The sequence below is a fragment of the Citrus sinensis genome, chromosome 5 (assembly GCF_022201045.2).
Source record: "Citrus sinensis cultivar Valencia sweet orange chromosome 5, DVS_A1.0, whole genome shotgun sequence".
Lineage (NCBI taxonomy): Eukaryota > Viridiplantae > Streptophyta > Magnoliopsida > Sapindales > Rutaceae > Citrus > Citrus sinensis.
This window is the reverse complement of record NC_068560.1, coordinates 36,252,542-36,267,182: the sequence shown is the minus strand read 5'-3', so window position 1 is coordinate 36,267,182 and position 14,641 is coordinate 36,252,542. Positions and strand designations below refer to the sequence as shown.

The 14,641-nt window shown below is 36.0% G+C and overlaps 2 protein-coding genes across 2 annotated transcripts; one reads left to right on the top strand and one right to left on the bottom strand.

The window, feature by feature from the left end:
• Positions 1-4,438: 4,438 nt before the first annotated feature.
• Positions 4,439-6,350, top strand: LOC102609465 (protein JINGUBANG). Its single transcript, XM_006473345.4, has one exon. The coding sequence runs from the start codon at positions 4,604-4,606 to the stop codon at positions 5,942-5,944; it is 1,341 nt and encodes a 446-aa protein (XP_006473408.2). The 5' UTR covers positions 4,439-4,603; the 3' UTR covers positions 5,945-6,350.
• A 1,083-nt stretch (positions 6,351-7,433) lies between these two features.
• Positions 7,434-13,482, bottom strand: LOC102609174 (inactive protein kinase SELMODRAFT_444075-like). The gene is made up of 8 exons (XM_006473344.4): positions 13,034-13,482; positions 12,801-12,934; positions 11,250-11,344; positions 9,115-10,160; positions 8,803-8,963; positions 8,523-8,599; positions 7,958-8,282; positions 7,434-7,864 (listed from the first exon to the last, which is right to left on the bottom strand). Exons 1-8 carry the CDS (start codon positions 13,389-13,391, stop codon positions 7,715-7,717), a joined length of 2,346 nt encoding a protein of 781 aa, XP_006473407.2. The 5' UTR covers positions 13,392-13,482; the 3' UTR covers positions 7,434-7,714.
• Between the last annotated feature and the right edge of the window lie 1,159 nt (positions 13,483-14,641).

Below are 14,641 nucleotides of genomic sequence, written 5' to 3'. Positions count from 1 at the left end.
CAGTTAGTTCGTTTATTAAAAACAATAAATATTTTTTTCGAAAATTACTAAATGAATGTTATGCACAATAACAGTGAAAAGCGTGAAACCCTGTATATTAAGTAGAGCAGAGCCACAAAACAATTACTTTCCCTAAAATGTAAAGCTTCCTTTGGATTAATCATATTTTTCATTTCTGTTCCTTTTTTTTTAAAGTTGGATTAATGATTAATATGTTTAATAAGAAAGATGTCTTTTAAGTTGTTCGCGTTTCATAGTTAGCACTCTTCTTTCTGAACATTGATGAGCTTCTTCCTTGATTTTGTTAATTCCTTTTTTCAGTCTAAAAAAAAAAAGAAAAAGAAAAACTCAAGGGTCATTTTGGGTTGCTAATAACTTTGAATGCGTGATGGAGTGTGATTGTTCATTTCATTGCTAAAAATTCTGATTCTACTGTGATGAAAAATTCCCAAGCAAAAGAGATCACTTCTCAGTTCTCAGGTTCCCCGCATATGTATGTTTACTAATTATTTATTATGCGATCACCCGCAAGATCTTTCGACAGAGAGTTATGGAGACAACAAAGTGATCGCGCTCGTGGCCGTTCAAATTTTCTAGTTCGAAGCATCATTTATTTTCGTCGCATGTCGTCAATTCTTGCCCAAATTGGGAAACACGAGAACAACCGCACACTACCAACAGTGATGCTCTATTGTCTCATGCTCACTTGCTTTGACCTAGTAGGTGATACGTGGCAGCTACGGATTGCTCCATTATATGGTCCCCCGCCATCTTGGAGTACCAGGTGGTGGAAAGCCCGCTTTACGAACTTCAATGAAAAGACGATCATGCAACCTTGTACGTGGCGGCTAAGTACTTTGTATTGGGACTTGCGACGACACCTGTCACAACTTAAGTGGTTTCGCCTTGTGCACTCCGTTGAATGTGGGTCAATTATGGCTAACCCTATAGTACAGGCTCCCGTGGTGGGGTCAACTTCAGGTTACTCTTTTAGGTCACTTTGCTCGCAATGGTTCAATAAACAGTAGAGCAAGTGAAATGTCCATTGATACCCTTAGTTATCAGATTTCGCACAGCATATATATGAGGCCTCATTTTTTGTTCTATTTCTTCCAATTCGTGTTGGGAAAAAAAAAAAAGAAAAAGAAAAGGTAGGAAATGAAATAATTAAACGACTTCCATTCGTATCAAGTCGTTTTATGTGTCCTAATGAGAGTTTATTTCAGCCGTATATCGGACATTACCCGCCCCTCATGCACGAATAAGGGAGTGAGTTTTTGTAGATTTGTAATCACAACTAGAAGCGAGTTTCTAATGTAGTTTTAAATAATAATAATAAGAAAAGAACTCGTGCCGTCTTATTTTAATTGCATTCGGTAAGATAATATTCTCTTTTATACAACTATTTTTATTCAATCAAGGCCGTGACCCATCATGACCTCATAGGAAGGGCAAGTATCACAATTTAACAATACTGGCATTATTTTCAATCAATGAAGAATAAGAATTCTTACTCACTTTTTCCTCGAAGGAAGCTTTTTGCCCAAATTCAATTTCTCTCTCACTTGTAGAGCTCTTACAATTTGGGCAAAAAGGTTGCCACGTTGTGATAAGTTTCATTTTTTTTTTCCCAAATCATATGTATGTAGATGCCGTTTCGATTCAGCAACGCTGAATTCCGATCCTAGCTAGTAATGTAATTTGTTCTTTAGCACAAAGCGGCCAAAATTAGATATTGGATTAAACGCAGGATACGAAGCTAAGAACACCAAAATGAATAAGCTAGTGATCTATCATTCTCAGTCTCAAGAACTCTCATCCTCAAATTAAACAGGATGCTTTTATTACATTTGAATATGTCTATTTACTTAACAGAAGATATAATATATTGTGAGACTTTTGCAACAGAGAAAAAAAAATCTGGTGTAGCTATTTGTTGGTTGGTTGGTACAATAATTCTATTGTGCGAGCTACTCACCGCTCGATGTGCCCGCTTTCTGCTAAATTTGCCTGAGGCACCTCGAGGCCATGCTTTTATTTAGTCTTTTTCAGCCTACCGAAAATGGAAAAAAAATGAAATCATTGTTGAGTGCGCTTTCTTCTCCTTTAAACTACCTCGCTTTTCTAGGGTACCATACATACAGTCCACTAACCCTAGTTCGTAATTGATGCATTTTGGTGTAAAAAGGTAAAGCTATCCAACAAAAAAGAAAAAGCTGAAATTTTCTTTTACTGGAGAATTATTGACATCAAAATGCACGATCTTGCTTATCTTTGGACTCAGTGATGAGCCTGTTCATCAAACACTTAGTTTATGGAAATGAATTATTAATGTCAACACGGAATTGAAGTTAAATGATGATAAGCATTTGGCGAGATTAATATTAAGGAGACAATATGAAATTTAATTTTTTTGAGCCTTTAAAGAATAATGCAATGTTATATTCTGTGTAAGTGAGAGAGTGAATAAGCTGGTGAAATAATATTGAATAAAATTTTCAGTAGTGTTCTCCAAAACTATTTTAACTATTAATGAGTTGGTTCATATAACGTATTAGTTCCCATCATCGGTTACACACACTCGTACGGAAGCATTCTTTTAAGTCAATAATTAAAAGAAAAGGAAGTATGAAAGCATTCTATTAATGAGTTGGTTGATCTTGCTTGTAACAGAAAAGGAAGCAGAACGGAAATCTTCTGGAAGATAGCCACAATTCAAGATAGCTTAAAGAGGCTAGGTAGGGTGCAAATCCAACATGTTCCAAGATCTTTCAATCGTATTGCTCATGGGCTAGCAAAGAAAGCTTTAGAATATGTAAGTTCTGCTATTTGGCTGGGAAATTACCCAGATGAGATTTTGTTGTTACTCACTATTGATTCTTAATGAAAGCTTTACTTTCTCTTTCAAAAAAAAAAAAAAAGTCAATAATAAGTATAAAAAAAGTTTAACATTAAGCGTAAAATAACACATAAATTGTGTAAATGGAATATAAGACTTATAAATGAAATGTAAAAGAAGTAAATTAATGTAGGGGTGGTAAATTGGTGTATTATCAGTAAACAAAACAAAAACCTACAAATATAATATAAAACCTATAAGTCAATAATAAGCATAAAAAAATCAATTAAGTGAATAAAATATAAGACTTGTAAATAGAAGATAAAACAAATAAATTAACATAAGAGTCGCAAATTGTAGTATTATTGCTAAAGAAAACAAAAACTTACAAATATAATACAAAACTTGTAAATCAACACTAAGTGCAAAATATAACATAAATTATATAAATGAAATATAAGACTTATAAATGAGAGGTAAAATAAGTAAATTAATATGAGAATTATTGAAAGAATAAAAAATTACATATGCAAAATAAGAAGTTAGTATAATAATAATTACCTTCCATATTTGCTGATTTTGGTTTTAAATTGAATAATAATAGTTTTGGGTTTACGTAATATATGTGATGATATATGTGAAATTTTATTAAGGATAAAACTTATTTTCAAACTCAGACTTCGAAAGATGAATGTTGCTGTGATTAGATAAGGTGCTATTGCATCCTTCGTGAAGTATGTATAAAATAAAAAAATGAGATCCACGTTTATTGATACACAATATATATCTAGTAAGATAAGAATATCTTATTTTATTTTATTTTGGCTCGATCCACTTAAAGAAAAGTAATTTTGCTTAATTAACTATGTAGTAAATTATGACAGAAAATGAAAAAAAATATGAATGTCCTAGAATTAATATAAAATTTATAGTTAAACCAATTCAATAAAACTTATTCCAATTATTTTCAATACAATTATTTTTTAAAATGGTGAGTGAATTTTTTCTTTATTTAATTGAATGAAAGTTTAATTTACAAATTTTATGCTATTTTTATTGTTTTTTTTTATAATTTTGAAACACTAATTTACAATTCGATATTTGTTTAGTTATTTTATTTTTTATTTACTGATTTTATATATAATTTATAAAATTTATGATTATCACATTATTAATACCATAATTTTAACTATGACATAGTAAAATTTTCCATATATATCTTGAGAATTTTTATAACAACAAAATCCGACCGCCACGATCCTCTGGCAGTACATGGCCCGACAGTTTATCTGACGCACTGTTTTGATCTTGACATAGCCTTAGTCACAACTCACAATCATACTAGAATTACATAAGAAAGTACCCTAAAATAGCAATTAGAAAGCAAAATCAACCATAGAAGAATAACAGCCACACCAACCAACAAAACAGATTCGCACGTTATTAATAGAATAGGACCCTGATTCTCCGGACTCAAAAGATCTAATCTAATCGTTTCCATATGCAACCATCACGCATTGGCACGCACATACACGTGTCACCATCCTACGGTTATTATAATGTAAGCCGTTCCTAGTTTGTTGTATTTATATAGATAACTCCCTCTCTCCTCTCCCGCCTTTAGCTGTTTCGTAGTACTATCTTTTTAATTCCGCTTACCTCCGTTCCTTCAAAACCATTTCAATCTAGCCTCTTTTAATTTTGATTGTTTTTATAGCAATAATATTTTTTGTTTAGCGATTGATTTTAATCTTCTTGATTGGAATGAGAGACGGAGGAGGAGGCACAATGTTTGCAAATTCTAGCAGTATTTCAAGATCCAAATTCGGCAATATTTTGCATTCAGACCCGAATATGTCTTCAGCCACAGCGAATGATGAGGATTTTACAATCCGGCCGAGCAGTGCTTCGGCTGTCAGTCCGGGGTTTTACGACCCTAGCCGAATGAGCTGCGAGGGTTCTCCCATGACCATGTCACCGTGGAACCAAACGGGACCGTTTAGCAATCCCGGATGGTCTCAGTTTGAAGAAAACCTCCCACAAAACGGACTTATCGGTTCACTTGTACGTGAAGAGGGCCATATTTACTCCTTAGCCGCATCCAAGGACCTGTTGTATACCGGTTCCGACAGCAAGAACATTCGTGTCTGGAAGAATCTTAAAGAATTTTGCGGTTTCAAAGCAAGCAGCGGTCTTGTTAAAGCCATTGTAATTTCCGGTGAAAAGATTTTCACCGGTCACCAAGACGGCAAGATTCGTGTTTGGAAAATCTCTCCCAAGAACCAGAGCGTCCACAAGCGAGCCGGGACTTTGCCAACTTTGAAGGATATATTCAAAAGCTCAATCAAACCGAGCAACTACATCGAAGTGAGACGTCACCGTACGGCTCTTTGGATCAGACACTCCGATGCAGTGTCGTGTATGAGCTTGGACCAAGATTGTGGTCTCTTGTACACGGCTTCTTGGGACAGAACCTTCAAGGTTTGGAGAATTTCAGACTCCAAATGTCTCGAGTCTGTTAGCGCTCACGATGACGCCGTTAACTCTGTGGTTTCGAGCGCTGAAGGTTTGATTTTCACTGGCTCAGCTGACGGCACCGTTAAAGTGTGGAAACGGGAGCAGCATGGTAAAGGAACCAAACATTCGCTGGCACAAACGTTATTAAAACAAGAATGTGCCGTCACAGCTTTGGTTGTGAGCTCCTCCAGGTCGATTGTGTACTGTGGATCCAGTGACGGTCTAGTCAACTTTTGGGAACGTGAAAAGCAGCTATCTCATGGTGGGGTCCTTAAGGGTCACAAGCTCGCGGTTCTGTGTCTCGCGGCTGCAGGGAAATTGGTGTTCAGCGGATCAGCGGATAAGACCATATGCGTGTGGAGGAGAGATGGCGCGATTCACACGTGTCTGTCTGTGCTGACTGGGCACACGGGCCCCGTTAAATGCTTGGCTGTTGAGGAGGATCGTGACTCCTCCTCGTCGACCTCGAGTTGTGCTCAACGTTGGATCGTGTACAGTGGGTCTCTTGATAAGTCGGTCAAAGTTTGGGGCGTTTCTGAATGGGCTCCTGATATTAATTCAATGGGTAAGATGAATCTGCTACACTAATAATTATTATATATTAATACGACTTGTCGCCGTCCGGCGGGAGCAAAAAGGGGGATACGCCTAAGATCCCAACAACGATTTTAAATCATTTTGTATAATCTCGCTTATATGCTATGCCACGTGTCCAAGATTGCTAGCCCCTGTGTAATTAAAGAATATATAAATGCTTAATAATAGCGACACGTGGAAAGGCCGCAAAATATTTTGTTTGTTGAGTTTGGTCATAAAATAATTTGGGTTTTTTTTTTCTCTTTATTTTTTTCTTTTTTTGTGTATACGATGGGGCCGGCCTGGGGCTAGAAGGTAGACAGGGTTTTGTTGGTGTTGCATCTCTGGTTGGGAAAACGACTGCTTGGATTCTGTACAGTTTTATAATGGTATTTATCTAAGACTGGTTTGAGCAGAAGTTGATGACTATTTCACTTTTGGCGACTGTGTTGTGAAGGATGATGATGTTCATTTACTAAGATATTAAATATACAAAGGATGCACGATCGTTTTCCGACTTCAAACGTGTCAATATCCGGGAACACATCTGTTGTCTGTCTCCAAATAACTCAGAAATATACAATAACAACTGCTGCTTAATTATATAAGCTTGACTTGATATAAACAAATGCAATATCCGCCGTAATTGATGGTTGATTGTTTCCTCCGATGCAAGTTTAAATAAATTAGGATTCTCTTGTCGGTAATTGATCATAGCATAAAGAGCAGATTGTTGCAACCCCATATTGTATTTCATGTCACGGTGAACCTATTATTCTATCTGGATCTGTTTATTTCTGACTATTTACGCTAAGTTACCAAATACTCATTGCTCTAGAATCGTGCAAACTTGGTAGGCATAATTTGCAATTTCAATCCCAGAAAATCCATTCGTTTGTTACCGGTAACTTGAGTGGGATATGGAGTGAATTTGACGAAAAGCATAATGGACGGCGATCCTCATTCTCCTCCTATCCTATGATCAGTCTAGCGATGACATCATCAAGAATAAGTTAGCACCCTAGTTAGGCTTACTTGGCACTTGGCGATGAAATCCAAGCATCTTTAGTCAGCTTCTTCCCTGCTCTCTCAGTATCCTAAATCATTTTGTCTCCTCATGTACGTAGCTCAGGGACAATGACGGGGCATACAGAGGCCATAGAGAATGCAGTATAAAGAAAAGTCAACGGAGTAACTTAGGTTCATGAACATTATCAAGGTTTTGCATCAAGTAATTTATTTGGTTAGTAAAGAAATCATAATGCTGGATTGTTCATTTGGTATACAATTACCCAAACTACCAAACACGATCGCCATCATTACGTTCAATGTTTTGTACGTGGAGTTTCAGTTTTGTATAATGCGACAAAAGGTGACAACATTTTCTCCCAACTGAATCAATGGCGTGAAAGACTCGTATATATGTGAGAACCACTTTCCGATAATCTGCACAAAAAAATGTAAATAATGCACAACGGCACGAGATAAAAGAATTTTGAAAGACTCCTATAACTTATCAAAAGTAATTTTATAGATATTTTTTCTCATGTAATACAAATTGGGTACAAGTAGTGAAATGCTTGTCGAAACGTGTAACTGATACTTTATAATGTTCCTATAAGGAGAATAATGATTTTAAACATAAAAATCTCAAAGAAAAAAATATTATATGATCAACGAATAGATTGGATGAATGCAACAGAGAGAAACCATCTCCCATGGAAGATGAGAACCAACTTAGAGCTATAAACCTATTAGAAGATCCCCCATCCGAATGAATATTCAATGTGAAAGCCTGCGACGGTGGCTTTTCCTTACTTCAGGTTGAGCGCGTGAGCTCAGACCAGGCAGATGGCCACTTCTGTTTCCAACAGATTTCAAATCAAAAGGCAAAGGAATGTCTGAATCTGCTTCTTCAAGTATCCTAAGGACCTGAAAATTTGCAAAAAAACAACGGTAAATTGTTCCCAAGGAGAAAAATATCGCGAAAGAAACGAAAAATTTAGAAGAGTGCAGGCAGCAGACCTTTGACATGGGGGGCCTGGATTCTGGATCACGGCTTAAACACAGGAAAGCAGCACGGACCATAGCCTGTAGTTGATGGGTGTAGTTGTGGGCCTGTTCAGAGACCAAGAATGGGTCAATCAGGCGGTGTACCTTGTCTAGAATATGGTCTGGTTGTAATGCGGCCAGAGGGTGGAACCAGTCAGATACGACATGCTGACTTTTATAAAATTGCAACTGGCTGGTTCTTTGACCGGTGATTAACTCCAATAGTGTCACCCCAAATGCGTACAAATCCACTTTTTCTGTAATTCTTCCACCATCAATATATTCTGGTGCAAGATACCTGTAATTATGCATAATCAGCAAGAGGTAACAACTCTCAGAATTTCAGGTAAAATTTGGTTATATAAACAGAGCAGAGGATTTCAAGAAAACTACGCAAGTCTATATGTTGTTAAACTCTGTTGGAAATAGAAAAAGTCAACTTTAAACAAATATTATTGTGCATAGATTATTCATGAACTGCTAAGAGCAACGCATATGCATTTGTAGATAACAAGTACAAATTTTATTTGGAATGTACCCTGAGGTTCCAATAACTCGCTCATCTGTACTTGTATTCCATTCGGCATGCCACCTAGCAAGTCCAAAATCAGCAACCTAACAAAACAACCACAAATTACAGGCTGATTCATATTCTGTTAGTCTAAACAAGAAAACGATAAGAAGTAGCATTCTTATATTTCAACTTCAAGGAATGTATCATATCAAGAACCATTAGTTTTCACAGTATGGAATCAATCTGGAAATACAGTATTGTTATTTCTACAAAGAGAAAAGTAATAAATTTAGCTTTCACATACCAGAGGCTCAAAGTCATGAGTTAGGAGGATATTGTTAGGCCGCATGTCTCTGTGCACTATACAACCAACTCTACAATCTTCGTGAAGATACCTTAGGCCTCGTGCTGCTCCAATAGCTATCTTTACCCGTGATTGCCAATCAAGTGGAGCCGTTTTTTTGCCTGTTAATCAAATAAGTTAATTCAGAAGCAACATATACCGTATGGAAACAGAGAGTACCCAAAATATGGGATTGAGGAATTCATAGGAGAATTGTCAAATTTGAATACAGAAGGGTTCTGGGAAACAAGTGAGAAAAGAGAAAGGGAATACCGTGTAAATGAAAATCCAAGGAACCATTGCAAATGTACTCATAGACCAAGACTCTCTTTTTGCCGTCAATACAAAACCCAATTAGCAACACAACATTCCTGTGTTGAGCACAGCTTAATACCCGTACTTCCCTGCAGAAGTCAGCATCTGCCTGAGAGCCGCCGCACTTTAACAGTTTCACAGCAACCACCTGGCCATCTCTCAACAATCCCCTATAAACGACTCCAAAACCACCTTCTGCTAGGAAATTCGTATCTGAAAATCCATCTGTAGCTTCCTCCAGCTCCTTATAAGAAAATCGCCTCGGAGGTTTGCCAAAAATTGGTGCTTTGTGTTGACATAGAGAGCATAATGGAGGTGGTATTGAGGAAGTTCGGCCTAATGGAACTGCATTTCTGATGCTTGTGTTACTACCATAGCTTTTGTGATGGCTTTGATTAAACTCTAGTCCAGCAGCTCTTGTGTCTTGATCAAACTGAATAAACTTATGAAGAAGGGTTCTAGAACTTGGAGATCGACTGTTTGTATCTTTATAGTCTTTGGATTTTGGTGGTTTCTCATTAACAATGTGGTTTTGGGGAATCCAAAACACACTCTTGCAATTACTTGCTACAGATGGTGTTGAATTTGCCGACCGAGTGATATGCCTTTCTGCAGTTAACTCGGGAGCCAAAAGTGAACCATCCAAGTGGTTTTGGTTATCTATTGAGGTGTAGCAACCTCTATCGACTCCTTCAAAAAGAGGATTTTGTTGATAGACTAAGAAAAGAGATGACATTCTGTCAGAACTCGATGACAAACCTTGTTGGCTGGTTCTTGAAGTGCTTGTTCTTTCAGGACTGGTCAGTGGAGTGGAATGCTTCATTCTATTTCCCTGTAGCTCTACTGCAGCCATAACGGGTGAAGCAGAAGCAGAGAAATACTGAGTTTGTTCTTCATTTAAACTTTGTAAATTAAGCCTAAGAACTTTGGGTCGAGAATTTTTCATCACTACAATGTTGCAGTGAAGTTCCTCCAAGCAATGTTTGAGCTCTTGCTTTAGTTTTCTGCTTCAAGAGAACGATCAGGATGATTAAGTACTTTGTCAACTTTTCATCTCTTGAAGGGTGATAGAGAGAAATATGTCTTCAAGATCTATGGTAACATATAAAGGAAAGCAATTATAATTTCATTTCTCTATTGTTGCACAAAGCTAGTGGAGATGTAAACTTCCAGAAGTAACAGAAGTCCATGAAAGCACTTAATCGAAGTCTGCTCAGACACCAAATTCTGAAACAAAAGACACATTCTACGTGCGTCTGGTATAAGGGCAGTTTATTATACTAATGTAAATCATAATACAAAATAGTGTCTTTTCAATCGTTTATTTTGGTTTGTTCAAATTAAGAGAAGTCTTGCGCCATTGACCAAAAGCTTGAACCAACGGACTAGTTTGGAGATTGATTCGAACTTACATCAGAATGGATGCAAGTTTAATAACATGATCGAGGTCATTGAATAATGTTGTACATACTATAACTATTCGTTTGATTTTCTATTTAACAGCAGGCTTTTGGAACCTAAAGCAGGTCAGTCGATAGTCTATGACAGGGGTAAATGATTAAGAATGTGCAGACTCCAGCAGAACCGGATGGGCACCGTAGAGCAAACTGAACTGTGTGATATTTCTCTAGGGAACCCTTTGAACCGATGGATGTATGGGCGGATTTATTCCTATTATTAGTTGTCTTCTCTTCTCATACAAATAATAATAATAATAATAATAAGAAGTTAATAATTAATTGCATGAATGTTGCATGTATATATTTAAAGAGTAATGCTGCACATCCCAAATTTTTTATTCTAAAAAGTTATCTCAAATGATGTGTTATTTATCAATTGGTTGGTGAGATAATACAATTAATTCACTTGGATCTTGTAAAGAATTATTAACCACTCAATTAACGACACATCATTTAAAATAATTTTTTAAAATAAAAAATTTAGAATGTGTAGCACTACTCATATTTAAAAAGTAAGCATGTATAATTAAGAATCGCAGTTGAGAAAAGGTAATTTAGTGAGCAACCGGCCAACCAACCAATTAAACTAATAGTTCAGAAAAAAAGAAATAATACTTTTTTATGATCAATTACTTGTCCAGTACGACCCAGTTGGCTCCGTTGCTCATGGCCTCACTTGCCACTGCGCTTCCAGATGTTCCTGATACCACCTTAATCCTCACTCTGACCTGCACATTCATCAAATCATATTCAGCAGCATACTTCAATAATTTTTCAATCCTTAAGCATTAATTAATTTAAAAGATAGAGGAGCCACCTCAGGAGATTGGTTGGTATTTGGTGAGGAAAAGTTGCGAGATTATAAAAGAACAAGAGAAAAAAAAATGTTGTTAAATTAACTAAATGGGTTATTCGTATAATTTCTTTTTTTTTTCACTTACTCGTGCATAATCAAATAAGGGTATATATAAGCTACTTTATAAAAAAGTAAGGCAACATGTAAAAAAAAAAAGTACAAATTAATATTACCAATAATAAAATATAATAATATGGTATAATGTATTATAAATAAAGAAATTATTTTTATAATAATAATAAATAAAAATATTTTTTAATTTAATATAATATTAGATAATATCAGTTTTATTTTATTATATTTTTACATTACAATTATTAGTTTATCAATTTTATAATTTATTATTCAATAATATTATATTATATTTTTATTAATTATATTCAAAAAATAACTAAAATAATGTATTATTTAATTATATTATAATAATTAATATATAAAAATTGATTATGGAGGCATCCTTGACGCCTTCGTGGCTCATTGGGGTCTACAACCACGGGAGGAGCAATTTTTAGGCATGGCACGGCACATGTCATTCCCCCAGGAAAAAAGGTACATGTACCATTAATTTAATTTGTTTGCATCTCTTTTTTTTTTTTTTAAGTCTGTTATACACAGATATTACTGACATTACATCAGACATTACAATTAATATTTACAATCATACTATATAACTGGGATCACCACCATACATTGACACACTGAAGTATATGTCAGATATTTTAAACCCTCTCTAATATTCGATGGGTGCCTGTTCCACTCACATTTTGTAAGGGAGAGATTGTCTCCACTCAATTAATTAATAATTGAGGAAGAATTGAAACTAACCTCCATAATGCTCTTATGGAGGCTCGAACCCTTGCACTCAACATTGTAACTGCAAGGCTTCTCCTATTGGACCAAAGGCCCATTGGTAATTTGTTTGCATCGCACAGGCAGATCCAAGAGGTTTGTTTGGGCATTCACGAATCTTCCATCTCTGACACCAAAATCGAATTTAACCAGGAACTCGGGATCACAACAAATAATTATTCTGCAGTTCTTTAGCACTCGTATTGTCAGTGAACCTCTTTCAAAGACAGTTGCTTACTACCGCGTTGATCGTATTTATTATTTATCACGTATTGGTGGTGAAACTTACAAATTTTAGTGGACATTACATCATAGTACATGCGATAAAATTCAATTGCCATTTCAATTCAACAAACCAATACCGCGACGTTTTAAACTAACAAATAAAATTTAACCAAAATACTGAAATGAGCGAAGAGTCTCTAATTTGAATGAAAATTGGCATTAATGTGGGAAACGCGGTAAATAACAAAACTGACCTCAACTTGATTATGGAACTGAAGTACCATTTGCGAACAAGACTCCGAGATTTGACAAATCCGATCCCGCGATTTCTCCTTATGACTACTGCTACAATCTCCGGTCCATCTCGGGAAACTCCAGAATCTCCTGCCTGACATCACGTATAAGTAAATTCTCAGTGCGTTACTGTTATGATTCACAGTCACAGGTGATTAAAAAGTGATTTACCGTCGTAAAACAACAGAATTACCAGTTCTTTCGGCGGGAAAGACGGCGAGCAACGTAATGCCGTCGCCGGGATGAACAACGTGAGTGAGAGCCCAAGCCAATGTGTTCTTGGAGATTACCTTCTCGGCTCTCACGGCGACAATCACTCTCTCCGCCGCCGTGTCCGTGGCGCGTTGACTCAAGCTCGAATCTGTTCTTTCAGGCAACATTAGGCGGTGAATTGTGAAGTCGGAAGTATTGGCTGTTTGATGAAAATGAGAATCCCAAAGAGATGGTGGGAAATTTCGGTTATTTTCGTTTTGCGTTATAATTGTGTCGTGTGCGTGATCGTGCTTTCTGAAGCGGGATAAAGTGAAGGCTAAATTGGAATTTGGAACCATGGTTAGTTGACTGTAGTCAAGTTACCCTGTGTGCTACTTGTTAGGGTCCCGGCCCCTTTCTTTTCTTATATGCATCGTATGAACTTGTGGTTTAATTTATAAACGGATTATTCTCGTTGAAACTAAACTGTATTTGGAAGTCCGCTGATTTTATATTTTCAGGCATATTTCTCTTATTCTTAATGTTTCATTAGCAAAATTTATTTTAGGTTGACCTATCACTAAAGCATAATTACAAAATGTTTATTGTCAGTAGATAAATAAGAGGAAGTGTTAGCTAGTTGGTGTGTTGGGACTACCATGTTCAATTCCATATTCCCCTACATATACATAATGCATTTAAGATAATCTTGAATTTGGTGATAAATAAAAATATATAGTGGGACACACTTGGATGGTGGTGTGATGATGTTATTTACTATTATTTAAAAGTAGTAACGAATAGTTATATATGTTATAACATTATCACTAATTTTTTATACAAATCCAATTTCTCTTTTAGATTCAGTGTTTAATTATTATAAGATTTGTAGAAACCACTTTTAAATTAAACTCAATGTAAGGTTAGACTAGATAGTTACACCCGAAAAGGAGAATAGGAGAGGTCTATTCTAAATATTTAGGAGAAAAAAAAAGATCGAGTAGTTGTTATTCGCCATTAGTTGACATTTAATTCCAAGTAATTAAATTGATATGAACGTTAGAATGAATTCTGAAACAACTTCGCATACATGTAACCATGAGATAGTACCAACACCTAACCCACGTGAAGCAGCATTTTGGTCAATATAAAGCATTATTTGTACACGTCGCGTAAAATGATTTATTAATTGCTGGGCGTGTTGTTTGATTAATTGGATTGATTAGGATGCCATTTGTTGTGTCATAAAATAGCATCGTTACTTTGGGCCATGATTTGGTTGAATAATATACACAAGGGGATCAGCTGATCTTTAATGCGATAGCAACCCGAATGATATTTTCAACGACAAGGTTAACCAGAAAGTACTGCAATTTGTCTCTTTCCAACGGCAAACGCCAGCTATAATTACATTGTATTACATTGCCCAGCTAGAATTCTAGAAAGATAAAAGGCGGTGGTTCGATCAAATGCTTAATGAATGATAAATAAACTCCCCCCACCCCCCCCCCCCCCCCCCCCCTTAATTGTAACTCTCTAGGACAAATAGTACATGCGTAAAAATAAATAAACTTGTCTATTTTTTTTCCATCTGAGTTGATGAGGCCAA

What these genes read in the sequence shown, in the direction of transcription:
- LOC102609465 (XM_006473345.4), top strand. Translation starts at nt 4,604, where the DNA reads ATGAGAGACGGAGGAGGAGGCACAATGTTTGCAAATTCTAGCAGTATT.
- LOC102609174 (XM_006473344.4), bottom strand. Translation starts at nt 13,391, where the DNA reads ATGGTTCCAAATTCCAATTTAGCCTTCACTTTATCCCGCTTCAGAAAG. An exon ending in AACTGGGTCGTACTGGACAA is followed by an intron (nt 10,161 to 11,249) that starts GTAATTGATCAT and finishes CTCTTGAAGCAG; the next exon opens with AAAACTAAAGCAAGAGCTCA. An exon ending in CGAGTTATTGGAACCTCAGG is followed by an intron (nt 8,283 to 8,522) that starts GTACATTCCAAA and finishes GCATAATTACAG; the next exon opens with GTATCTTGCACCAGAATATA.